At 39.2% G+C, this 27,018-nt stretch overlaps 1 protein-coding gene across 11 annotated transcripts in view; it reads left to right on the forward strand.

The window, feature by feature from the left end:
- CTNNA2 (catenin alpha 2) overlaps nucleotides 1-27,018 on the forward strand; it is a 1,423,217-nt gene that overhangs the window by 632,148 nt on the left and 764,051 nt on the right. For 10 of the 11 annotated variants that reach the window (XR_010115398.1, XM_063616606.1, XM_063616605.1 and 7 more), the window contains 3 exons: nucleotides 1,285-1,451; nucleotides 13,056-13,175; nucleotides 17,318-17,584. Coding sequence is in view for 10 of the 11 variants with exons in the window: in XM_063616606.1 (XP_063472676.1) it covers nucleotides 1,285-1,451; nucleotides 13,056-13,175; nucleotides 17,318-17,584 (554 nt within the window). In the remaining variant the exon portion in view is untranslated. The remainder of the gene's footprint in view (nucleotides 1-1,284; nucleotides 1,452-13,055; nucleotides 13,176-17,317; nucleotides 17,585-27,018) is intronic. The other variant, XM_063616608.1, reaches the window with a different exon arrangement.

Consider the following 27,018-nt stretch of genomic DNA (forward strand, 5'->3'; position numbering starts at 1 on the left):
TCGTCAGCTTGAACCTTTTGTCTGGTCTTCACATCTAATCAGCCCTTAGATCGGTTGGTTGTGTCACACAGATGCATTTTATACTCCCTTCCTCTCCCATCTCCTTGGTCCAGGCTGTCACCACTGCTCTCAGACTAAAACTGCATTTACCCTATTAACTGATTTCTCTGTCCTGGTCTTTTTCCCCTCCAGTTTATTTTATGTAATATGACTAAAATAATCTTCCAAAAATAAAAATCTATTATTGTAACTTCCCACCCTGCTGAGGGTACAATCCAAACCTGTTACATGGTGTTCTAGGCATTACTGCCTCTCTCCAGCCCCTTTCCTCGTGGGTTCTTCCAGAGAACTTCAGGTCTCTGTACTCAGCATGAGGCTCCAGGCTTCAGAGCCCACAAAGTGTTCATGCTGCCTGAGATCCCCTCCCCACCTTTGTTTTCCTGGTGAACACCTCTTTCTTTTTTGCATCCCATTAAAATGGGCAGCTTCCCCCCAGTCTCACAGTAAATGAGCAAATACCTCTCCCCTCTATGTTGCCTACATTCTTAATCTTGTCTCGTATGGCACTTAATTACTGTATTCTGATTATGTGTTGACATACCTGTTTACTCATGAGACTGTGAACTTCTTGTGCCTGGATGTTCTTAGTCAACTTTGTAATCACAGAGCCTAGTACAGAATCTGACACAAGTGTGTGTTTGGTAAACATTTGTTTAATTGGTTCAGTTCTCTTCTAAATGTTCTCTATATTGGCAAATTGGTTACTAAGAAGATTAGAAGATTGGATGTTGGGTGCCTCTATGATGTGTTCTTGTCTGATTAGCTCAATTAAGAGTACAGTGTTAATGAGGCCAAGGTCTTAACTTTCGATTATCTGTGGAACAATTAACTTTGTACCTTAACTGTCAGTAACTTCAGTGAGTTGCATGGTAAGTTGCCTGGTATCATTGGTTCCAAGGCAAATGCGGAGAGAGGATGATTAAGCTCAAGGCAAATCCATCTCAACTATTAGACAAATGGAATTAAATATATTCCTTATGGATGTGAAAAGCATGACTTCATACTTCAGTGTGAAATGAGCACCTTGTTTGGTCCACAGCACTTGTCCATATGCACTGATGTACTTGACTTAAAGGGCTCTTTGCTGCAATAGAGGTGGCAGAAATACCACCTGGTCATCAGAGTTTTGCAATAAAAACAGTAATGGTCCATTCACAGATCTTTAGGATGGCCAGCCTCTAAGCCTCTTGTCTACCCACCTGCCTCTCCGTGTCTGTCTTCCAGGTGAGACGATGCGGATCGCCTCCTCCGAGTTTGCTGATGACCCTTGCTCGTCGGTAAAGCGCGGCACCATGGTGCGGGCGGCAAGGGCTTTACTCTCCGCGGTGACACGCTTACTCATCTTGGCGGACATGGCAGATGTCATGAGACTTTTATCCCATCTGAAAATTGTACGTATGTAGAACTTATCAAAACTTTCTTTATGGGAGTGGCAATCTTGATCGTGTGTATTACGGCTCTGGCCTCTACTCTAGATGTTTCATTGCTCACCAGATCACTTCATTACCTATCCATGTGGTGCCCACCTCCAACTTTTTCTAATAATAAAATTATATTCAATAGTATATTCAAAGAGTTTTGTAAGACTCACTTGAATTATTTTTTTCTAAAAACTGAGAGTTTAGATTTCTCCTTACTTCCTGGAGTGTGTAACAGTACATTCTTTTAGGCTACAGAGCCTGGACAGGGTGGACCTGCCTTTGTTCTATCTCCAGATTCAGAGCAATCTTGGTCCATGCGATAGTTCAGGTTGGGGTCAGCTCTGCTGAGTAGCTGACCACCTGTGCCCACGTTAGTGTGGATTACATGTTGAATATATTTTGCTATCTACTCTAGCCTTGCTCTCCTGTAGATATATGGATTTTGAACCATATATTGGCAATAAAAAGGGGTCCCATCCACACTTCCCAGGGCTAAAGTCAATCTTGTTTCACCAAGCCTGGCATCTAACATACCTGGATTGGTTCTCTGGGTGGACACATACTTGTCCCACTAACCCATAGAACACCGTTCTATGTGCCTTGCTTTTCATGGTTTCTTTTAATTCTTTTGTTTCCTAATAGAGGTGAAGCCCTGCTCTCATCACAAATAGTGATTAAGGCTACCTCCCCAGTCCTTGACTACCGGTCCTTTTTCTGTTTTTCTATTTGCTGATTGGTATCTAGTTGCAACAAGGATGGTTCAACACTTTAACAAAGATGATGTAACTTGGCTGCTTGGGAATATGGCCTCTGCTTAGAGAATCCCTATTCCATACCCTCAGTGAAATATGATTCCTGAACAATTGGCACCAACTCTGGACTGATTGCAGGGTCCTTAGATGATGAGATGCAAACCACATTTTCCTTTTTGGAGAACAAACCAATTGCTCGCTTGGTTTCCCCGCTGTCCTGGGCATTCCTGGATTGTCATGTTTCCTATCAGCCAATCTTCTTGTCTTATTTTCTTTATCAGTGAAAGCAGGTTATAAGGAGGGACCAGGGGAGATAGGAAATGAATAATGAGAGCCTGCTCTCACCTCACCATTGAGCTCAGATTTGTTCGCTAGGAGGAATCATCAAGAAATTACTTAAATCATAACTATTCTCTGTCAAAAACCTTGGGCAGGATCTTTTACCCAAGATGGCCCCAATAAAATAGCCAAGATTTCCAAGTTATGTATAAATTCTGGAAAAATATGAAAGGCCTCAAATTCCAACACCTGCAGCCTGAGCTCCGCTGTCATAAACATAAAGGAAATATATCTCTTTATGGCTTCTATACAGGTCCCTGAGGAGCAAGGGACACCAAGAAACTGCTTGGAAGTTGTTTTTTTTTTCCTCCTTCTTAGGAATTTTTCAGGGAATGGGTTCTGAAAAGCCAGGAAAGGCTCTTGAAATTGGATGAGCTGAGCAATTTGAGGAGAGACTTTACCTATTTCAGAGGCTGTTGAAGGGCAGTACAGTACTATAATTAACCATTTAGCTGCTGGAGTCAGACTAACTGGGTTTAATCTTGGTTTGGTATCTACTTGCCATCTGTGTGGTAACCTACCAGAAAAATCTCAGATATCTCATCTGTTAAAGTGGGGCTAATGGCAGTGGAGCCCTCAGGGTGGTGGGGAGGTTTGAATGGGGACGATTCCTGTGAAGCACTTATCCCAGAGAATGGCACAAAGTGAGTGTCCTGTCAATGGCAGCTGAATAGGGAGTGTAAGATCACTGGAACCACTTGTAGGCTGCCACACTTGCTGCCATGCCTCCAGTCTGTCTCTGTTATATCCATCTTTTCAGTCACACAAAACTTCCTTCTCAAGTATGTTGGAAGAAAGGTTTTGTTATCTTTCCCTTACAGCCTAGTTAGTCTCTGAAGGCAATATTTTTAGATAAGTCTTTCCACAGAAGGACAATCTTCCTTTACCCCAGCAAGGAAATAATACGACTGAACCTAACAAAATTAACCTTACATCTCATATGTCATTGTTTGCTGTGCTGTGTAAGGCCCTGTCAGCAACTGTCAGGGGGTGATGATGGGCTGAATATCCTTGCTGAACTGTCTACACTCCACACTCGAGAAGTGTGATAAATCCAGGGCGATGACGCCATGTGTGGTACCAGTTGCCTTCTGCAGTCCTGCCTCTCAGCCCTCCTGTTTTGACCAGTGCTGTTGGCTCATCAGATCACAGAAGCCTGCTGATGGGGAGTCAATTGCAATCTCTTCTCCACACAGCAGAGTAAGGGAAGTTTTTTTTTTTTAAACGATTTAGCACAAAATCATGGAAAGGTCAACCTGGCAATATTAAATAGTCCTGTCAGACTGTCAGTAGTAAAATTAAAAATGATTGTAGACTAAATAACACATTTGTTCTACTTAGAGTGCAGCGTCTGTAGCAAACAGCTGTGGTGGAATGTTGCTATCTTGTGGAGCAAGTGAGGAACTACAGTTTCTGGTGCCGTCTGGTGTTTTCTCTCATGAGCTATTGCCCCTACCCCCTAAAAAAAGACAATATGTCAATAATTCGTTGCAAACAAACGTAGCACATAGTTCTACTCAGTAGTATATCAGTTCTTTTGCGCAGAAGCATATCTTCTCAGGACTGATAAAGTAACGTATTGTCTACAAGCTTCTATTTATTTGTTTTTCTGTAATTCAGGATGAAGAATATGTCAAATAGCCTTACATATTTTGATGAAGCAAGTTAGAAAATATTTACACCTTTCTCAAGGATTTTTTTAAATAAACAATGAGTTTCTTTACCACCTGGATGATAAAACATAGATGAGAAAGAAAAGAATGACAGTTGCTTTCTAAGAAGAGTAAAGTAGTGACTCTGGTTTTCTAGTTGGATTCAGATTGAGTAATACCCTGTAGTGAGACTACAGCCTCCTGCTGTGTTAACTGCTACATATCTCTTTTACCTTTAAGCGTTACACATAGTATTCTACTTTTTATCTTTCAGGCCATATGTCAAAATCTTATTTGTGTTCTTTCCAGATGTTAATTTTTCTCATCTCTGAGTAACTCGGAGGAACAGGGAGAGAATTACCTTTTTTCGCAGCAACTTATATTCATGTTTTTTCGTCAGCAGTTCGCCAGGTTGATGGAGAATAGTCACTTGAGTAATCATGGGCAAATGTTGTTCGGCCTCTAAAAATGAGTAAAGGATTAGGAGCCCTGCTGAGGTCATGTGATTTGGCAGCGTGTAGGTCTTTGCATTTTGCTACTTGACAATTATGTTTAGGAACTTAAATTTATGTGGCTACTGAGAAGTTCTTCTCAGATAACACATAGATATCTTAGTTGCTCAAGTTATGCTACTTGTTCTATCATGCAAGTATTTGTGGTACTTTAATATTGAGTTCTCTTTGAGTATATTATATTAAAGATTCACATGACTGCAAAAGGTTTTTGCTGCTGCTGTTATTTTAAATTCAGGAGGATAGTGATAGAACAGTGGGTGACTTAGAGTTCTAGTCATCGCTTAGCACCCAAGTGAGAATTTAGTGTTTCTGAGTAAAGCTAAAGTAATCATTTACATGTCAGACACCATTTAAAAATACTGAATTATAATCAATTTTATTGTTGAAGTTGCTGGCAAATGATTTCCTAGCCAGATACCTGGAATATCCTGCAATCAGTTCATATTGTCAGTGTGTTAAGTTGATATGTGGCATCCGGAATTTTAAAGGAATCTTGCATGTCAATCAGTGATCATGAAGAGGGACATTTGTCTTCCCTAGGCTCTGAACTAATGTAATCAGATTATGTTGTCAATTATTAGCATGAGCGATAGCACGACACATAAACTCATCTAGATGTGTATGTCAGAGAAGACAATCACCTTCTTTCTATCCTCAGGCTAGATCTTGGGATAATAATGTTCTTGATTACTTGATAATTTCTCTCTAGAAAATGGAATAGCAAGATACAAAATAGCAACCCTTAGTCAGCTTCTCCAGAAGTCAAGTTTCCTTAGTGGCTACCAAGGGCCAAATATAGTGCTGCTGTTCTAATGTGGGGGTGGGGGTCATTGATGAGACATAATGATCTTGACATTAACTGTGACTTTGTGAGTTTAGCATCAAATAGCCTCATGCAGCCTCAGTAGTGTATTATTTCTCAAGTCTACTGTTTAGTCCTGAAGTTCTAATGTGGCTCTTGTGTTTGAATAACAACAGTCAATTGGTATTATAAAATAGCCTTGTCTCTCATTATAAAAGCAGAAAATATGGCCCAGGTTTTTAGCATATCTTTTCTGTCATAGCTATCATGATATTAGTTTCATGCAGCTGCATTGTTCAAAATTTATTTATTCAGTTATACATGTAAGAACTACTTATTAGGTGCTGACAATATGCAAAACACTGTGCCAAGATGTATTACTTCAAGGGTGAATAAGACTAGGCTCCTGCCTTCAAAACCTTACAGGCTACTGGGGAGACATTAGGACATTAGCATAGAGTGCAATGCATGTTAGGAAAGGGTGCATGTTGCTGTAGTCTCACCCAGAAGGAAAATATAATTATGATGCTTTCTTTCATAAATAACAGAAAACCTAATTCTACCTAGTTTTTTAAAAAGGGAATATTTTAGCTCACCAAATTAAAGGTCCAGAGGCAATAGCTTCAAGCAAGACTTGCTCAAGGTGCAAAGGTGACAAAGACCAGGTTTTTCTTTCTTTCTCCTCCTCACTGAGGGCTCTCTTCTCTGAAGCCCCTTATAGGTGGCTTCATAGTCTCAAAGCAGTTGCCAACCGTTTTGAAGGTTGCATGATCCTAGACTAAAAATAGCACAAAAGAGGAAATTCTCTTTCCTGATAGCTCAAAAAAAATTTTTTTTCTACAATCTTATTAGGCACAATTGGCCTCTCAGTCATGTGCATATCTCTGAGTTAATTATTTAGATGGATAACAGAATATGCTAATTTCTCAGTTAACATGGTCAGGACTCCTGCTCTTTGCTCACCCCAAGCTGGAAATGGGATCAGTTCAACCATATTGTATTGCTGCACAGTTTAGGATAATATGAGAAAGGATGATGTGGCTGGGGGAGGGAGGTTTCAAGATTGGGTCTCATTGAACTAAATGAGGTTTGCCTCTCCTCAAACCTGTCTCTGGGCCTAGATTCTGTAAGTCAGAGTCTCAAGTCCAAGCTGGGGGCTGAAAGTTGGGGATAAATGGAAAGAGTTGGCCCCATCAAAGAGTTGGGGGATGAATCATTCTGTCCAATGATGAGAACAGAACCACACAGTCGTTTAAACAGGGAGCATTTAAATAATTCTTAACTCTAATAGCAGTTTGGAATAACAAGGGATTAGCTCATAAGAAATGGCGAGAACTCTAAGGAATATGGGAATGGCAGATATGAGGAGAAGCTGCTACCCCTGGAGCTGGCATAGGGCAGTCTAGGGAGGACCCCACCCTAGCAGGCCTGAGATCCAGTTGTTGTTGGAGGGTGTGGCCTTGGGTCACTTGATGACAAAGGAGTCACGAAGGTGCCCCACAATATAATGGAGCTTGCTAGAAATCTGCCCTTTGGATTGTATAAGAAAGCTGCTCATGGAAGCATGTCTCACTGGAGACATTCTGCTACAGAATTGCCCAGCAGGGCATACTGAGGGGAAGCTGCTGGCCGCCTGGTGCTGGAGAAGCTTCCCCTGCTGCAGGAGCCTGTTGAAGGAGCACACCAGAACCAGGAACCAAACCCTTTCCTCTGGCAGCATCTATGCAATACTCTCCACTGACAAAGCTTAACGTCAGGCCAACTGGGAAAGGAGTAGTATTTCAGGGGTCCATCCATATTTTCACAGTGTGAGCAGAAAAGGTGATTTTGGATTTGATAGCCTACGCAGGAAAAGAGCATGTTACTGAAGGAAAATAGGGTTCTATTACCATAAGAAGGGAGATAATAGATTCAGGTCAGGCAACAGATTTCAACTACAAAGAGTTTTATGAACCAAGGAAAGAACAAAGGCATGAGATTAAGAGAGGAGTCTTGGAGTGTTTGAAACACCAGTGATTCTGTTGTTGGAGCATAGTGGGCAAGGTGGAGAGAGGCAATAACAAAGTTGAACAGAGAGATCCAGGTTATGGAGGGTCTTGGATAACATGATAATTAGTTTGTACTCTATGTATAGATTATGGGGAGCCATTGAGTAGTACTAAGAATTGGATTCAGATTTGTGATTTAGAAAAATAATTTTGGTAGCAGCATAGAGAAGGAATTAGAAGAGGGACACATAAAGAGACTGTTGAAATTATCTATGCCAATGAATGAATGAAAAGCTGGCTAAGGCAATGGCAGTGCGTATTGTGAAAAAGAGGCAGATTTTACAGATACTCAGGATGTAGAGACAGAGTGAATAGAACTTGGAGACTAATCATATGGGGCAAACCTTTAGAAACTCACTCTTTCTGAAAAATCAATGCAGCATAGCTCAGAAATTGAGTATGGACTCTGGAGCAAACTACCTGGGCTCAAATCCAGGCTCCGACACTTACTTGCTGTGAGACTTCTGACAGGTTATACAACTCCTCTGCTCTGATTTCAGTCTCTGTTGGATAAGCATATGGGAATAAGAAAAGTATCAAATTCAAAGAGCTGTTTTTTTGGGACTAAATAAGATAGATGTAAGCCATTTAGAACACTGTCTTGTATATCATAAGAACTTGATGACACTGGTGTCATTTTTTTTTTGCACAAACTGAAAATAACTTTGGAAATATATAATAAACTAAATTGTTGTGCTTTGTATAACATGGTACTTTAAGCGTCAATGACACTAGCATGTAATCGTTGTTTGCTTCTGATGAAATCATTTTTTTCTTCCCTTGTTGACAAGGAAAGACACAATTTAATCAAGAAGACCAACTTATCTTTATGGGGCAGAAATATAAAGTATGATAATGCTGAGACACCAGTAGCCATACCAGAGTATCTGATTAAATAAGTACAATAGTTAGAAGGCGGGTCTTACATGCATTAATTCTTTCATGCATTTGGCCAACTCCTATTTCCAAGATAGATATTTTTAAATTCCACTGTAAAAGTAGACTCTAACAAGAGATTTACATATGATCCGTTAAATAGTTTTGTCAGTGTCACTTAAAATCCACTCAACTTAGGCATCAATAGTAAAACCCTGTAATGGGGTCAGTCTGTCCCAACAGAAATGATAATCATAACAACAACGATTTCTAGTAATGGTATGGCCAGCAATTTTCTACAGGGAACCAGAACACACAGTGCAGGCGGGGATGTATCCAGACTCCTCAGTTCCACACTATCTCATCCCCAGATGCCGACTTCATAGTAGATTCTGCATAAGTATTTAATGAATAAATGAATTATAGGACTGATTTATTTATTTATTTATTTATTTGTTTGTTTATTTATTTATTTTGAGATGGAGTCTTGCACTGTCGCCAAGGCTGGAGTGCAGTGGCGTGATCTCGGCTCACTGCAAGCTCAGCCTCCCGGGTTCATGCCATTCTGGCGCCTCAGCCTCCTAAGTAGCTGGGACTACAGGCACCCACCACCACGCCTGGCTAATTTTTTGTATTTTTAGTAGAGATGGGGTTTCACCATGTTAGCCAGGATGGTCTCGATAGCCTGACCTCGTGATCTGCCCACCTTGGCCTCCCAAAGTGCTGGGATTACAGGCGTGAGCCACCATACCCAGCCTGCTTTTTTATATTGAAGTAAATAAGTACAGTTTCAACCAGGAAAATTAGACACTGATTTAATGACTATCTCAAACAATATGACACAGTTCTAGACTAAATAATAGGAGCAGACAGGCTTGCTTTAGGAATGGTGGTACAGGCTATTTTGAACAGGCCTGTGAAAAGGCCAAGATTTTAAGAGTTATAAGTGACAAGTTCTGAAAATAATTTCTTAACCCACTAAATTGGGAATAAATTTTAGTGTCTTCTCTAGAAGCGTCAGTCTTTTCAGCTTTATCTATGCACTGGTTATAAATATTAAGGACAAAAATACGTGGTTCAGCAAAGAGTTCTGGCTTTGGCGTTTATCAGCCCAGCCTGGTCAGTGGGAGAAGAGTGGCTGGCTGTAATGTCCAAGATCATGAGGGCATTTTTAATGGGAAAGGGTATGACAGCTGCCTCTGAGGGATCCCTTTATGTCAGCTCATTAGAAATCATTTCCCAATCCAGGACATAAGCGTCTTCCAAACCTCCCCCTTATCAAAGGGCTGAGCCATTGACACCAGTGTCCTTCTTAGAGCCATCACTAGGCAGCCCACTGCCTGTATTCTCTCTGCAGCTTCCTTTCTAGTTCTGCCAGAGCCCCTGTCATCTGCAGACTTTCCAAGAGTAAGATAAAAACCTTTATCTTCAAAATTATTAAGGCATTTTCCCCCATGCAGCAAGTTGGTGTCTCTATTTAATGAGCCCCTAATTCTTGCCATACATTTTGCTAAGCAAATGTATGATTTTGCTAATATGTATGATTTGATATTTTGCATTTCTGATTTCCTTTAATTCCCACAAAATCTGTGCATAGTGTGTAGACATTATTATCCTCATTTTATTAATGAAGATGTGAGGATTGGAGAGGTTAAGTAGCTTGCCCTGGATCACAGAGCTTGCCAATGACATCGTCAGGGTTCAAATCCAGACCAATCTGACCTCATAGCCCTTCTCACACAGTTGTACTTAGCATTCTTCATGGTGGGGCCCAGACAGGTGTATGTTGGTTAAAGTGTCCCAGGCTCTTCTTCTGTATCTTCTGCTCTTTGTTCAACTGGAGTCCTGAACTCCTCTATGAACAGTAAATGTTTGACAGCAAGGTATTTGTTTGGCCCATAGGAGTCAATTTCCTTTCTCTAGCTGCCCAGAAAAAACAAAAGATCCTTGACTATTCAAAATCTTTGACTGTTCAAAAATAAAGACTTAATTTTTATATTAATTTTGAATTGCCAATAGTATCTGTTCACTAAACTTATTTTTTCTTCTTTTTCTATATCCTTTCAATATTCTTTCTATCGATCTATCTATCTATCTAATCTATCTATCATCTATCAATCATCTATCAATCATCTATCTAATCTGTCTATCTATCTATCCTATCCGTCCATCCATCCATCCATCCATCTCCATCTCTCATCTATCTACTAGCAGTGTGTGCCCAAAATCCAGACTTTGGTTCCATTTCCTTTATTTCTGTGAGACCTTGGACAGATTCTGCCCTGTGATTCTTTATGAGAACTTTTAGACTTCTTAGCTCCTTCTGGATTCAAACTCTGCATATAACTAAGTTTACCTTTACACGGAAAGACCCCATTCTTGGTGTTTCTTTGGAAAAAATATTTTACTGAATTAAAAGAACAAATTAAAACTGGCATCTAGATTCTTCAGAGAAAACCACTGGGAAAATAAGTTATGTGTAACACCGTAAAATAAATATTCCAAATTGGTCTGATGAACAGCCAATGAGAAGCCTGTTTTATATATATTAGAAAACAAATCTAGAATTTAGCTCCCTCTGAGATAATTATTTTGCTTTTCCCTGGAACCAGTTTTTATGTCCCAAGAAGAGATTTACATCTCAAATAAGCAGCAGGAACAAATTAGCTGCCAAGAACTGTCCTTTCAATGATGCTGTTGATAGCCAAGTTAAGATGATTATAAATCTATTAGAATGTACACCACCATTGATTTTGGTGTTTTAAAGATTTGAGATACGAGATTCTCTTTAAAATACAAAAATGTTTTAAAAGTGCCTTTCCGTACCATAAAATGTAATTTGACTTGAGTGCCTAAAAAACCTAACACATGACAGTTCCTTTTGCAACCGTACTTCCTTTTTCACATGAGCACTATTAGAGCCTAGATAGGAATTGGGAATGACTAACATTGAGGATTTACATCATCGTTTCATATTTTTATAATTAGGAAAAAAAAGAAGATGCATGCTTTCCATAGAAGATGGGAATGGAAACTTAAATTTCCCAATCCAGGACATAAACGTTATGTGGCATCTAGATTAACCTCCCCCCAACCCCTGCCACCAATATCATTCCAAATAACTTCCTTTGCTTGCTACTACTCTTTCCTTACTAAGATGAGTTAGCCTATTTGGTAAATTGAATGGTATTACATATTTCTGGGACAAAAGGCTTGATGATATTCATTATTACTGGTTTAGATACATATTCTCTTCCTTTGCTCAGTGCACTTGATAGGGAAGTGAAATTAGCCACCTTTGTGATTGCGTCAAGCCTCAATTAAGTTCAGATCTGAGTTAATATAATCTATGGTTATTTTCAGCCATTGTAGTTGTCATTTGTGTTTCCGAATTGTCAAACAATGCACTGTCTATATAATGCCCTTTAATTTGCCCAAAATCACAAGAGCTGATCTGAGTTCTGCCCAAGTATTTCTTGCATTTCTCATTACTCTTTCTTTCAAAGCTGCCTTCTCGCTCCATTCCTCTCTCAGGAAATGGAAGTAGTGAGGGGCCTCTGTCAGACTCCCTTCACGTTTAAGAGCAGTTGATTTTCCAAAAACACGTCTGTCTTGTGCTTTGTTCACTCAGGACTGTGTTCTTGGCTATTTCCATTGATGAAATTATTTCTATAAAGACCCTACCTGACTGACAGGGACTTAGCGGACTCCTTCACCACAATATCTTAATTTTAGTTTAATGGTGTCCACAGATGGTATAACTTAAAGGTTTACCAATTATGGAAATTTTCACACCATATTGAAGTTAAGATCATTGTGGAGGGGAGAATAATACTTCTCAAAACTTAAATTATCTATGAAGGAATTTTGATGAAATTCACAATTCAGGTGCAATGCTACTATGGAAAAGTTCACTGAGACAGTTTGCAAGGATTTGGAAGCATGGCACATTGATGGGGCGGTGTGCTTGCCATCATCCTCTCCACCTCCATTCCACTCCAATTGATACCACCTTCAAATAGCAACAAAACTTCAAATTCACTTGCTTTCAAGGAATCAATATTTCCTCTTTCCATTGGATGGAGAGGTATAAACTCAGCTTAAAATTATAATCCCTTTAGTCCCAGTGCTAGAGATGTTGTCAACATTGGTTGCAGATTCATGCCGTCCTAAATTTTTAGCAGCTCAGGAATTTCTCCAGTCTTTTGTTTGTAAACCATTTTCTCTTCTGAAGGCTTCTAGAATTTTTTCTTAACTTCAATATTTTTTCTCAAATATATTTTCCTTAGTGTTTCTACTTAAAGGTCGATATCTTCCAAATCATACTTTAATAAAATATAATAAATACAGGATTTTATATGCACCAGGAGTTCAGCAATTGCTCTTTTATATACAAAATATTTTTAAGTCTTGAACAACTATTTAATCTGACTACACATGATTGTTAGAGGAACTCTTCTCCTATTTTTTCATTTACATGTTAACACGTACTAGTGTTTTAGAGTTTTGGGGTACAAATTCCATTTCTAATATGTTGAATAATATTTAAATACTATCCACTAATAAATATGTTGTTTTTCACCACTGCAGGTAGAAGAGGCCCTGGAAGCTGTCAAAAATGCTACAAATGAGCAAGACCTTGCAAACCGTTTTAAAGAGTTTGGAAAAGAGATGGTGAAACTTAACTATGTAGCAGCAAGAAGACAACAGGTGGGAAAGATTTTAGGAATGCTAGGGGAGAAAATGGGTGAGTTTACATAACCCTATAGCTTTGTAGGCCTGAACAATGGATCAACTGCATCTGCTTGCTATCAAATGCCCTAAGAACCTGTGATGACAAAGGTTGCTTCCTGCAAGGGCCAGTTGTGATGCCATGGTGGGCTCCGGACCACTCTCTGGCCCCCACCTATAAGCAGGCCACAGATTACTTGCTTCACTGGTGGACCCACCCTGCTAGCCCTACCACACTCTTAATCTTCTATCCACTGCAGGAACACAGCTCTGATGTCAAATAAAAAATATTAAACTGTGGGGTAGTGCTGTGGTCAGTCTCTGGATGTCACCCTTTGCCCTCACTTTTTGTCTCCTAGTCTTGTGAACACCACCACACATATGCACTCCCAGGATATGTAGTATGTGGGGTGAAATTTTTCTGAAAGAGAAGAAGAAAACATGAACGAAATGAGAGGAAAGGCGGGGGTGGGGGAATGGAGAAAGAGAGAACAGGGGGAAAAGGGGAGGGGAGTGGGAAAGGGGAGGAAGGGAAAAAGGGGTGAGAAGAGTGCAGGTGAGCATGAGTCACTCTCATGATGCTGTGTGAACTGGGATCTCCTCAGCCTCAGTATTAGTTTGTTCTCATGCTGTTATAAAGAACTGCCCTGAGACTGGGTAATTTATAAAGAAAGGAGATTTTATTGACTCGCAGTTCCACATGGCTGGGGAGGCCTCAGGAAACTTACAATCATGGCGGAAGGGGAAGTAGGCACCTTTTTCACAAGGTGGCAGGAGAGAGAATGAGCAAGAGCAGGGAAAACTGCCTTATAAAACCATCAGACCCTGTGGGAACTCACTCACTATCATGAGAACAGCATGGAGGAACCACCTCTATGATCTAATCACCTCCCTTCCCCGACACATGGGGATTATAGGTCCCTCCCTCCATATGTGGGGGTTACAATTCAAGATGAGATGTGGGTGGGGACACAGAGCCAAACCATGTCAGCCTCTTTTTTGTCTAGGGATTTCTCAGTTTCAGCTAGTTCTGTTTGCTCACTGGATACCTTTAGTATTGTGTTCCCATCGAGTGGGTTTTTATTCTTTTGCCATAGAAAAAATATTTCCGAATGTGGAAGGATCTCCTAAAATCCTTTCACCATCCTTTTGACTGCTTCCAGAATTTTTTAAAACATTTTGGGCCATTCGTAGTTTCTCTAATATGTCTCTGACCAACAGGAAAGTTCCACTCAACAAACATTTATTGAATGTTCATTCTGTACCAGGCTTAAGTGAGGCTGGGATTAGTAACTTAACCAAGAGTTGGTCCTCTGTGAGACAGGCACATAAATGTGATTTTAGTTTATGTGGTTATTTTTAAGTGTGTTTTATCAGCAGAATTCCTTGTCCAAAGGGAATCTTGTATGGTAGCCCAATGTGTAATATAAACAGGAGCAAAGTTACTCTGAATAGTGAGAGAGAGAGATAGGGAGCCCCAGGAGGCTACTGGTGCAGGCCCCAGAGTCTAGAAGCCTAGGAATCTGGTGTTCTGATGTCCAAGGGCAGGAGGAGAAGGGCGTTCTGCTCTGGAAGGGAGAGAGAGAATGAATTCACCCTTCCTCCACCTTTTTGTTCTCTTTGCCCCCAGCCGACTGGATGGTACCCACCTACATTGAGGGTGAAGCTTCTCCGCTTAATTCACTGGCTCACACGCCAGTCACCTCCTAAAACACTCTCACAGTGACACGTTCAAAATAGTGCTTCATCAGCCTTCTAGACACCCCTCAATCCAGTCAAGTTGACACCTAAAATAACCAACAGAGATGTGCTGATTTTGAGATATCCACATTTAAACATCAAATAGAAGAGAAGTGTTGCCTGGAGATGGAAACATGGGCCATCAGCATGTAGCTGACATTAAAAGCCATGAGAATATATATGATGTTCATATGAAAATACCTACATGATTTGTTTTTACTTCATTAATACTTTGTTTTTAATTGATTGTTAGTTCAGACTCTTTCAAGAAAATTTAGAAAAACAGTAGAACAGAAAGAAAGGGGAAAAACACATAATACCCTACCACCCACAAAGAATATGGTGCTGATATTTTGGTATATTTTTTTTCAGATATTTATCTTCACATTTTAATGCATTTAAAATCATACTATGCATACGAATATGCGTATTGTGTTCTGCTTTTTAATTTATCTTATAAATATTCATGTTATTAATTTTTAGAAACTAATTTTAATTATCCCATACTCCAATATGAATGTTTCAGTAGTTTTTTTTCCACCAATCTTGGTAATTCAATATTTAGATTGTTTCCAGTTTTCTTCTTAGGATTAAAACATGTTTCTTCAAGTGTTTTATGGAGATATTTTCACAACCCGCATTTCTCACTTGTGTGTTTAGATCTATTTTATCGTTTTATTTTTTTTTTAGTATAGATACCCAGGAATGGAATTTCTGGACCAGATGTTCTGACATTAATAAAGGCTTTCATGATTGTTTGGGAGAAACCTACCTCTCGTGCCCAAATCATTGCCCAGTAGAGAATACATTCAAATATTTGTTACCTGTTTATCCATTTTCATCTCTGGGGCTCAAATTAGATAATCCCAATTTAGAAATTGTGTTATCTGGCATCCATCTTTTAATGCTTAAGCAAAGGGGGAAAAAGATGGTTCAGTAAATTATTCATTAATTACCAATTTTCTTAACAATCTTAGATATCAAATATAATGTGTTTGTCTCAGAATTATTTTGACCAACAAAACAGAAGATGTAATTTCTTGTTACCAGGTCATTCATCTATCATATGCCAAATGAGCAAATTAGGAAGAGAAGCCCAGTGGTTCAGATACCCTTTACTGATGTTTTCCAGCTGGAAGAATATTCTCCCAGAGATACACAGCTGGCAATCTTGCATGGCTCTCAGAGAGCAACCCTGCTTTAACATTTCTGAAAATCATGTGAACATTTTCTTAACAACAGCCTTTAACGATGGAGATAAAGAGACTCCCTAGTGGTATTATTTTGTCATCCAAAACTAGGAAAACAAATCATCTTTGGCCTGTTATTTTCTGTTCTCTAAACTTAATGATGAGCTGCCATTAGAGGCTGTCAACAACAACAAAGAAGGAACCCTATTCTGAAAATGATAATTAAGGGACACTGATGTGCTGAGCAAAAATCAGAAGTTTGGTTTCCCATTTGTAACAGTAATTGAATATGGAGGCAAGTAGGGCCTCAGAAAACTGACGTTTTCAGGTTTTCTGTCTGTTCATAACTAACTGTGTGGCCCATGCAATCAACTTACTTTCTTGGTGGCTTGGTTTTTATATTATTTCAGCAATATTTTATTAAATGCCTCTTATAGGCCAGCCACTTTGCTAATGACTAAAGAGCCGCTGAATGAGAAAACTAGGGCTCCCTGCTGTCATTAGAGGTACGTTATAGAAGAGGAATATACGCTCAAAAAATACAGTAAAGTAGGAAGTGTTGGTGATAGGAGAGGAATAGTGTCTTGTGGGAACAGATGAAAGGGGACACAGCTTAGAAAGTTGGGTGGAGGACGTGCCAAGTCAGTGGAGCCCTGTCAGGTGAAAGGGTAGGGCAGAGGAGGAAAGCTCAGGCATTGCACATAGAAGGGACAGTAGGCCAGGCGTGGTCGCTCATGGCTGTCATTCCAGCACTTTGGGAAGCAGAGGTGAGAGAATCCCTTGAGGCCAGGAGTTCAAGGCCCACCTGGGCAACATAGCCAGACCCCCACTTCCACAGTTTTTTTTTTTTTTTTTTTTTTTTTTTTAACTAGCCTGGTGTGGAAGCATGTACCTGTAGTTCTAGCCACTTAAGAGGTTGAAGAGGGAGGATCACTTGGGCCCAGGAGATGGAGGCTGCAGTGAGCTTTGATAACACCACTGTACTCCAACCTAGGTCACTATAGAGACCTAGCTGTCTCTATAAAACAAACAAACAAACAAAAGGGTATATGCAAAGGCCTGGCAGCTAGAAACAGCACAAGGGTTTCTGAAGTTCAGCGTGTTACTAAGAGTCTGTGACTCCAAGCTGTGTTGCAAATATTTCTATGCAAATTTCACGTATGTGACAGCTTTCATGTGTTACGCACACAGGAGCTGAAGGATCCTCACTGTCGGGATGAGATGGCAGCTGCCCGAGGGGCTCTGAAGAAGAATGCCACAATGTTGTACACGGCCTCTCAAGCATTTCTCCGCCACCCAGATGTCGCCGCTACGAGAGCCAACCGAGATTACGTGTTCAAACAAGTCCAGGAGGCCATCGCCGGCATCTCCAATGCTGCTCAAGCTACCTCGCCCACTGACGAAGCCAAAGGCCACACGGGCATCGGCGAGCTGGCTGCGGCTCTTAATGAGTTTGACGTAAGCATCCTGGTGAGGTACACAGAGGGGTGGGCACTGGTGCTTACAAAAAAAAAAATGTATTGGGGATGAAGGGCCACTACAATAATTTACATTGATTTTTCTCTTTTGGAGGTTTTAATAGTAAGATAAACTACCTAATGCATTTCTGTAATATATTGGCTAAGCCGTTATCACTTGTCTTTAAAGAAACAACTGTGGCCGTGGTGGCTCACGCCTCTAATCCCAGAACTTTGGGAGGCCGAGGTGGGTGGATCACCTGAGGTCATGAGTTCGAACATGGAGAAACCCCATCTCTACTAAAAATATAAAAAATTAGCCAGGCGTGGTGGTGCATGCCTGTAATCCCAGCTACTCGGGAGGCTGTGGCAGGAGAATTGCTTAAACTCAGGAGGCGGAGGTTGCAGTGAGCCGAGATTGTGCCATTGCACTCCAGCCTGGGCAACAACAGCGAAACTCCATCTCAGGCCAAAAAAAAAGAAACAACTGTATTTAAGAGTGCCCAATCCCTTCCAGGTAGATGAGATACCTCACAGGCTATTTTAGGGACAGTTCATAATTTGGCGATCATCTTTATTATTAAAGGGGCACATGTTATGGGCAGCCTAGAAGTACGTTGCCTCTATGTTGTGCCTGCGTGAAAAGCTGCCATCAATTTCTTTGTTTTAAATCCGTGATAAAGTCCATTGCCCTATGATCCCACATAGGACCCTGGTCTTCATTAGAACAGCCCCTCTGGGGAGAGCCTGTATTAGTTCTGTGAAAGTCCTACATTCTACACTGGCTGTTTCTGGAGGTGTGTCCTGGTGAGGGAAGAAGCAAGGAGGATTGTTCACTGTGCTGAGCCATATGTGAAGCATCAGTGTGAGTGAGAAGGTTGCACACATGTCATCAGCACCCCAGGATGACAGCCCCCACTTCCCCCCGGGTCAGAGGACCTGTGAGAGGTTGGAATTTATTCATCTTATGAACAATGAAAGCCTACAAAGATTTATAAATAATTAGCATCTACTTTCCAGGGTTATATAATCCTGCAGGGAGATGAGGGAAGTAGAATGCACTAAACACCATTTAATTGATAAAACACAATGTTACAGGAATTCATAGAAGAAAAATAGGTTACTTAATGGTCATGAAGAAAGATGACGAGCTTGCTTTTGAATATGTTGATGTGAATTTTTGGCAAGGAATAACTAGTTAGTGGATGGAAAAAAAGGTCCAGGAGCAAAGCAATGAGCGTTCAAGGCTTGGAGATGGATGATATAATTGAGGAATAATTTTAACAGTTCATATTCAAATAGCTCTTACCGTTTTCACAGTGGTCTCTCCTCTTTCCCATATTTTTACAGTTAGTTATATGTATCTCACACCATATATTATTTACTAAGGTTTTTTGTGAGGATTAAATATGATAATATATTTAAAGCACTAGCTACAGAAATGAAGACTTAATAATAGGTAATTTTATTCACAAAATTGCAGCGAGCAACTGAAAATTCATAGAAAATAATGAGAGAGTTCAGAATAATGTTTACTTTGTATAACATAAATATACAAAAATCTCTAGATTTTCATCATGTAAAATAAAGTCGAATAATGAGGAAAGAGATATACTAGTCACAAAACAAATAATGTTTAAAAATTTTATTTTATTATTTCTTGTATCTGCTAGAAATAAGTCTAATATAGATGTGAAGGACCTAAAAAGTCAAATTATATTACTTTACTGAGGGACAAGTTTTACTCGTCAGTAAATGATATCATGATCTTGAGTAGGAGAACTATTCATCCTATCAATTTTCATAATGTTGAAGCAATCTCAATACAAATTCTAAGAGGATTCTTTTGGAACTTGACAGAGGAATGATAAAGGATTTTTTTTTTTGTTTGTCTTTTTTTTATATTCTAGAATAAAGAATGAATGAACCCATATTTCAGGGAAAAGTAAATGAGCAGATCATACACACAGATATTAAAACATTATAATGCTACATTAATTTTAAAGGTGTGTATTGAAACACAAATGGACTCATCCATAAAACAATAAAAAATCATAAGCAACCTCAAATACAAAATTATTTTATAAATTGGTGTTTATTAAAATTAGTTAAGATTGGATTATTTAGATTTTGATACAATTACATTATTCTAGTTATAATTTATTTTATAATCAAAAATAAATAACAAAACCTAAGTGAGGAGCTGTTTTGTTTCACTGTTCATATTTAAGAGTGAAAATATGAAGCACAGGGAGAAGGCCTGTGAACAGTCCAGGACCTTTAGCTGCTTCCACCTTCTGTCCAAGAGTGTGACAACTCCTGCTTCCCCATGCTGCCTTTTATTTCCAGACCATTTTCATTAAAAGGACATTTTATCCCCAATTAATGTAACAACTGATGCATCATTGCAGCAGTGCAAAAGGCTTTCATTCATAAAAATCAAACTTGAGGTCATGTGGGGAAAATCTATTAGCAAAGTATATCAACATGTTGAATGTTCAAGATTTGTTTTTTTTTTTTTTCCTTAAGTGATATCTCCTCATGCTGGACAAATAAGGCTTTGGAAATGTAACACATGAATATAACCATCAAACGTGTTTTTTATAAAACACAATATATTTGAAACAGTTGGAAAATATTAAAATATAAAACAATATGGTAAAGAAGTCACTAACTATATTTTATTAACTTTAAACTTCTATATTAACTATATTACTTATAATATTAACTAAGTATATTATATATTAATGAAAAAATTATATTTTATATTAGCTAAGTATATTAATGAGGTAATATATTCTTATTAAATGTATACTGTTTCTCAAGCTAGGAGAATTACATGAAACGTTATCTAATGGTCAACATTTTACTTCTCAGAGGTCAACAAAAATCAAAATGTGGAGGCTGTCTGAATTGCCATTTTGAAACAATAATTCCGTTTGATGTGATTCCCTAACAATTGTCATTTAACAAATGCAATTTAATTTCAGCACTTTCTCAAAAGTAGTAATGCTAGTAAATTAGTATTGAATTTACAGACTATAATGTGATTCACCTGCTGTAGATTTTCCATCACTCCTGACATCAGCAAACCTAGACAGTAGTTAATGATATTTGAAATTTTCTCATTAAAATAATATACCATTTCTCTTTATTTTGTGACTAAATTATAAATTTCTGTTCCATAGCTGTATGATGAATACTGTTTTTTTTTTTAATTTCTCAGGCATGCTATTTTGAAATTGATTTTGAATTCATGGACATCTGTCATGAGTCCTAAATGCTATTCTCAGATATTAAACAAATTGATATTTCATTGGGTGAAAAACTCACTCAAACTTCCTGTGGTTTACTTTTCTGGCAAAATCTCTTACTGATACTTGGTAAAATACCTTTCTCATATAATGAAAATTTAAATAAGTTTAACGTCTTTGAAATGCTGAAGTAAAAGGAACCATAAAAATGCAAAATATATTTTCATAGACAGCATAGCTAGTATGCCCTAACATTTATTTTTTAAAAATTTTACTTTAAGTTCCGGGATACATGTGCAGAATGTACAGGTTTGTTATCTAGGTTTACGTGTGCCATGGTGATTAGCTGCACCTATTGACCCATCCACTAAGTTCCCTCCCCTCGCCCCTACCCCGCAACAGGCCCTGGTGTGTGTTGTTCCCCTCCCTGTGTCCATGTGCTCTCATTGTTCAGTTCCCACTTAGGAATGAGAACATGTGGTGTTTGATTTTCTGTTCCTGTGTTAGTTTGCTGAGGATGATGGCTTCCAGCTTCATCCACGTCCCTGCAAAGGACATGATATCATTCCTTTTTTATGGCTGCATAGTATTCCATGGTGTATATGTGACACATTTTCTTTATCCAGTCTATCATTGGTGGGCATTTGGGTTGGTTCCATAACTTTGCCATTGTAAATAGTGCTGTGGTAAACATACATGTGGATGTGGCTTTATAGTAGAAAGATTTATATTCCTTTGGGTATATACCTAATAATGGGATTGCTGGGTCAAATGGTATTTCTGGTTCTAGATCTATAAGGAATTGCCACACTGTCTTCCACAATGGTTGAACTAATTTACATTCCCACCAACAATGTAAAAGCATTCCTGTTTCTCCACAGCCTTGCTAGCACTGATTGCATCTATAGCATCTATCTATTCTTGACTTTTTAATAATTGGCATTCTGACTGGCCTGAGATGGTATCTCATTGTGGTTTTGATTTGCATTTCTCTAATGATCAGTGATGTTGAGCTTTTTTTCATGTTTCTGGGCCATGTAAACATCTTCTTTTGAGAAGTGTCTGTTCATATCCTTTGCCCATGTTTGGATGGGGTTGTTTGTTTTTGTAAATTTCAGTTCCTTGTAAATTCTGAATATTAGACTTTTGTCAGATGAGTCAATTGCAAAAATTTTCTCCCATTCTGTAGGTTGCCTGTTCACTCTGATGATTCTTTTGCTGTGCAGAAGCTCTTTAGTTTAATTAGATACCATTTGTCAATTTTGGCTTTTGTTGCAATTGCTTTTGGTGTTTTCATCATGAAGGCTTTGCCCATGCCTATTTCCCGAATGATATTGCCTAGGTTTTCTTGTAGGGTTTTTATGGTTTTGGGTTTTACATTTAAGTCTTGAATGCATCTTGAGTTAGTTTTTGCATGAGGTGTAAGGAAGGGGTACAGTTTTAATTTTCTGCATATGACTAGCCAGTTTTCCCAGCACCATTTATTGAATAGGAGATTATTTCCCCATTGCTTGTTTTTGTCAGGTTTGTCAAAGATCAGATGGTTGTAGATGTGTGGTGTTATTTCTGAGGTCTCTGTTCTGTTCCATTGGTCTATCTGCCTGTTTTGGGACCAGTACCATGCTGTTTTGGTTACTGTAGCCTTGTAATATAGTTTGAAGTCAGGTAGCATGATGCCTCCAGCTTTGTTCTTTTTGCTTAGGATTGTCTTGGCTATATGGGGTCTTCTTTAATTCCATATGAAATTTAAAGTAGTTTTTTTTCTAATTCTGTGAAGAATGTCAATGGTAGTTTGATGGAAGTAGCATTTAATCTATAAATTACTTTGGGCAGTATGGTCATTTTCACAAGATTAATTCTTCCTATCCATGAGGATGGAATGTTTTTCCATTTTTTTGTGTCCTCTCTTAATTCCTTGAGCAGTGGTTTGTAGTTCTCCTTGAAGAGGTCCTTCACATCCTTGTTAGCTGTATTCCTAGGTATTTTATTATCTTTGTAGCTATTGTGAATGGGAGTTCATTCATGATTTGGCTCTCTGCTTGTCTGTTATCGATGTAAAGGAATGCTTGTGATTTTTGCACATTGATTTTGTATCCTGAGACTTTGCCGAAGTTGCTTATCAGTTTAGGGAGTTTCTGGGCTGACATGACAGGGTTTTCTTAATATACAATCAGGTCATCTGCAAACAGAGAAAATTTGACTTCCTATCTTCCTATTTGAATACCCTTTATTTCTTTATATTATCTGATTGCCCTGTCCAGAATTTCTAATAATATATTGAATAGGAGTGGTGAGAGAGGGCATCTTTGTCTTGTATTGGTTTCCAAAGGGAATGCTTCTAGCTTTTGCCCATTCAATATTATATTGGTTGTAGGTTTGTCATGAATAGCTCTTGTTATTTTGGGGTATATTCCATCAATACTTAGTTTATTGAGAGTTTTTAATGTGAAGGGATGTTGAATTTTATCAAAGGCCTTTGCTGCATCTATTGAGATAATCATGTGGTTTTGTCTTTTGTTCTGTTTATGTGATGGATTACGTTTATTGATTTGCCTGTGTTGAACCAGCTTTGCATCCCAGGGGTGAAGCTGACTTGATCATGGAGGGTAAGTTTTTTATGTGCTGCTGGATTCGGTTGGCCAGTATTTGATTGAGGATTTTCACTTTGATGTTCCTCATGGATATTGGCATGAAGTTTTCTTTTTTTATTGTGTCTCTTCCCAGTTTCAGTATCAGGATGATGCTGGCTCCATAAAATGAATTAGGGAGGAATCCTTCCTTTTCAATTGTTTGGAATAGTTACAGAAGGCATGGTACCATCTTCCCTTTGTACCTCTGGTAGAATTCAGCTGTGAATCCATCTGGTCCTGGGCTTTTTTTGGTTGGTAGGCTATTAATTACTGCCTCAAATTCAGAACTTGTTATTGGTTTATTCTGTAACTTTACTTCTTCCTGGTTTAGTCTTGGGAGACTGTATGTGTCCAGGAATTTATCCATTTCTTCTAGATTTTCTAGTTGATTTGCATAGAGGTGTTTATAGTATTTTCTGATGGTAGTTTGTATTTCTGTGGGGTCAATGGTGATATCACCTTTATAATTTTTTATTGTGTCTATTTGGTTCTTCTCTCTTTTCTTCTTTATTAGTCTAGCTAGTGGTTTATCTATTTTGTTATTTTTTTCAAAAAATTAGGTCCTGGATTCATTGATTTTTTTGGAGGGTTTTTTGTGTCTCTGTCTCCTTCAGTTCTGCTCTGATCTTAGTTAATTTTTGTATTCCGCTAGCGATTGGATTAGTTTGCTCTTACCTCTCTAGCTCTTTTAATTGTGATGTTAGTGTGTCGACTTGAGATCTTTCTAGCTTTCTGATGTGGGCATTTAGTGCTATAAATTTCCTCTTAACACTGCTTTAGCTATGTCCCAGAGATTCTGGTACGTTGTCTCTGCTCTTTGGTTTCAAAGAACATCTTGATCTCTGCCTTAATTTCATTATTTGCCCAGGAGTCCTTCAGGAGTAGGTCATTCATTTCCATATACTTGCATGGTTTTGAGTGAGTTTCTTAATCCCAAGTTCTAATTTGATTGCACTATGGTCTGAGAGACTGTTACAATTTCAGTTCTTTTGCATTTGCCAAGGAGTGTTTTACTTCCAGTTATGTGGTCAATTTTATAATAAGTGCCATGTCACACTGAGAAGAATGTATATTCTGTTCATTTGGGGTACAGAGTTCTATAGATGTCTATTAGGTACACTTGATCCAGAGCTGAGTTCAGTCCTGAATATCTTTGTTAATTTTGTGTCTTGTTGATCTGTCTAATATTGACAGTGGGGTGTTAAAGTCTCTCACTATTATTGTGTGTAGAGACCTATTAGTCTCTTTGTAGGTCTCTAAGAACTTGTTTTATGAATCTCGGTGCTCTTGTATTGGGTGCATATATATTTAGAATAGTTAGCTTTTCTTGTTGAATTGTACCCTTTACCATTATGTAATGCCCTTGTCTTTTTTTATCTTTGTAGGTTTAAAGTCTGTTTTGTCAAAGACTAGGTTTGCAACCCCTGCTTTTTTTGCTTTCCATTTGCTTGGTAAATTTTCCACCATTCCTTTATTTTGAGTCTATGTGTGTCTTTGCATGTGAGATGGGTCTCCTGAATACAGCACACTGATGGGTCCTGACTCTTCATTCAATTTGCCAGTCTGTGTCTTTTAATTGGGCCATTTAGCCCATTTAAATTTAAAGTTAGTATTGTTATGTGTGAATTTGATCCTGTCTTCATGATGCTATTTGGTTCTTTTGCACACTAGATGATACAGTTTCTTCATAGAGTCATTGGCCTTTATATTTTGGTGTGTTTTTGCAGTGGCTGGTACTGGGTTTCCTTTCCATACAGGAGCTTTTGCAAGGCAGGCCTGGTGGTAACAAAATCTCTCAGCATTTGCTTGTCTGTAAAGGATTTTATTTCTCCTTCGCTTATGAAGCTTAGTTTGGCTGGATATGAAATTCTGGGTTGAAAATTTTTTTCTTTAAGAATGTTAAATATTGGACCCCAGGCTCTTCTGGCTTGTAGAGTTTCTGCTGAGGAGTCTGCTGTTAATCTGATAGACTTCCCTTTGTAGGTGACCTGGCATTTCTCTCTGGCTGGCCTTAACATTTTTTCCTTCATTTTGACCTTGGAGAATCTGATGATTATGTATCTTGGGGTTGATCTTCTCATGGAGTATGTTAGTGGTGTTTTCTATATTTCCTGAATTTGCATGTTGGTTTGTCTTGGTAGGTTGGGGAAGTTCTCCTGGATAATATCCTGAAGTGTGTTTTCCAGCTTGTTTCCATTCTCCCTGTATCCTTCAGGTACTCTAATTAATTGTAGGTTCCGTCTTTTTATGAAGTCCCATATTTCTTGGAGGCTTTGTTCATTCCTTTTTTCTCTAGTCTTGTCTGCATGCAAGACTAGAGAAAAAAGACTACTTTATTTGAGCAAGGTAGTCTTCAAACTCTGATATCCTTTCTTCTACTTGGTTGATTCAGCTATTAATATTTATGTATGCTTCACGAAGTTCTTGTGCTGTGTTTTTCAGCTCCAGCAGGTCATTTATGTTCCTCTCTAAACTGGTTATTCTAGTTAGCAGCTCCTCTAACCTTTTATTAAGGCTCTTAGCTTCTTTGCCTTGGGTTAGAACATGCTCCTTTAGCTCAGCGTAGTTTTTTATTACCCATCTTCTGAAGCCTACTTCTGTCAATTCATCCATCTCATCATCCGTCCAGTTCTGCACCCTTGCTGTAGAGGCATTGCCATTATTTGGAGGAGAAAAGGCACTCTGGCCTTTTGGGTTTTCAGCATTTTTTCAATGATTCTTTCTCATCTTCATGAGTTTGTCTAGTTTCGATCTTTGAGGCTGCTGACCCTTGGATGAGGTTTTTATGGGGCCTTTTTTTGTTGTTGTTGATGCTGTTGTTGTTGCTTTCTGTTTGTTTGTTTGTTTTCCAATGGCCAGTTCCCTCTTCTGTAGGGCTGCTGTGGTTTGCTGGGGGTTCACTTCAGGCCCTATTCATCTGGTTTGCTCCCATGCCTGGAGATGTCACTCAAGGAGACTGGAGAACAGCAAAGATGGGTGCCTGCTCCTTCTTCTGGGATCTCTGACCCCAAGGGGCACCAATCTGATGCCAGTAGGATTGCTCCTGTATAGGATGTCTGACAACCCCTATTGGAGGGTCTCACCCAGTGGCACAGAGAACAGGACCCATTTAACGAATCACTTTGACTGTCCCTTGGTGGAGGGAGTGTGTTTTGCTAAGAGAAACCCACTTGTCTGGGCTGCCCAGATTCCTCAAAACTACCTGGAAGAAAGGCTGAGTCTGCTGGTCCACAGAGACTGTGGCCACCCCTCCCACTATGGGCTCAGGCCCAGAGAGATCCATTTTCTGTCCCTGAGTCTCTGGCTGGAGTTATTAGAGTTGCTGTGGGGAAGCCCCACCCAATGAGGATGGATGGGTCAGGCTCAGGCCTGAAGAGGCACTCTGGCAGCAGTCTGCCACAGCTGGTGTGGTGGGCTATGGGGGACAAGTCTTGGGACCAAGCTGTCCAGCTTCCCTGGCTCCAGCAGGGGAAAAGCATGGCCTGGAGCTATAGAAATGGATGTCACCCTTACCCCGCCCAGGAAGCTTAGTGTGTTAGGCAGTTGTGCCT

The sequence above is a fragment of the Symphalangus syndactylus genome, chromosome 14 (assembly GCF_028878055.3).
Source record: "Symphalangus syndactylus isolate Jambi chromosome 14, NHGRI_mSymSyn1-v2.1_pri, whole genome shotgun sequence".
Classification (NCBI taxonomy): Eukaryota; Metazoa; Chordata; class Mammalia; order Primates; family Hylobatidae; genus Symphalangus; species Symphalangus syndactylus.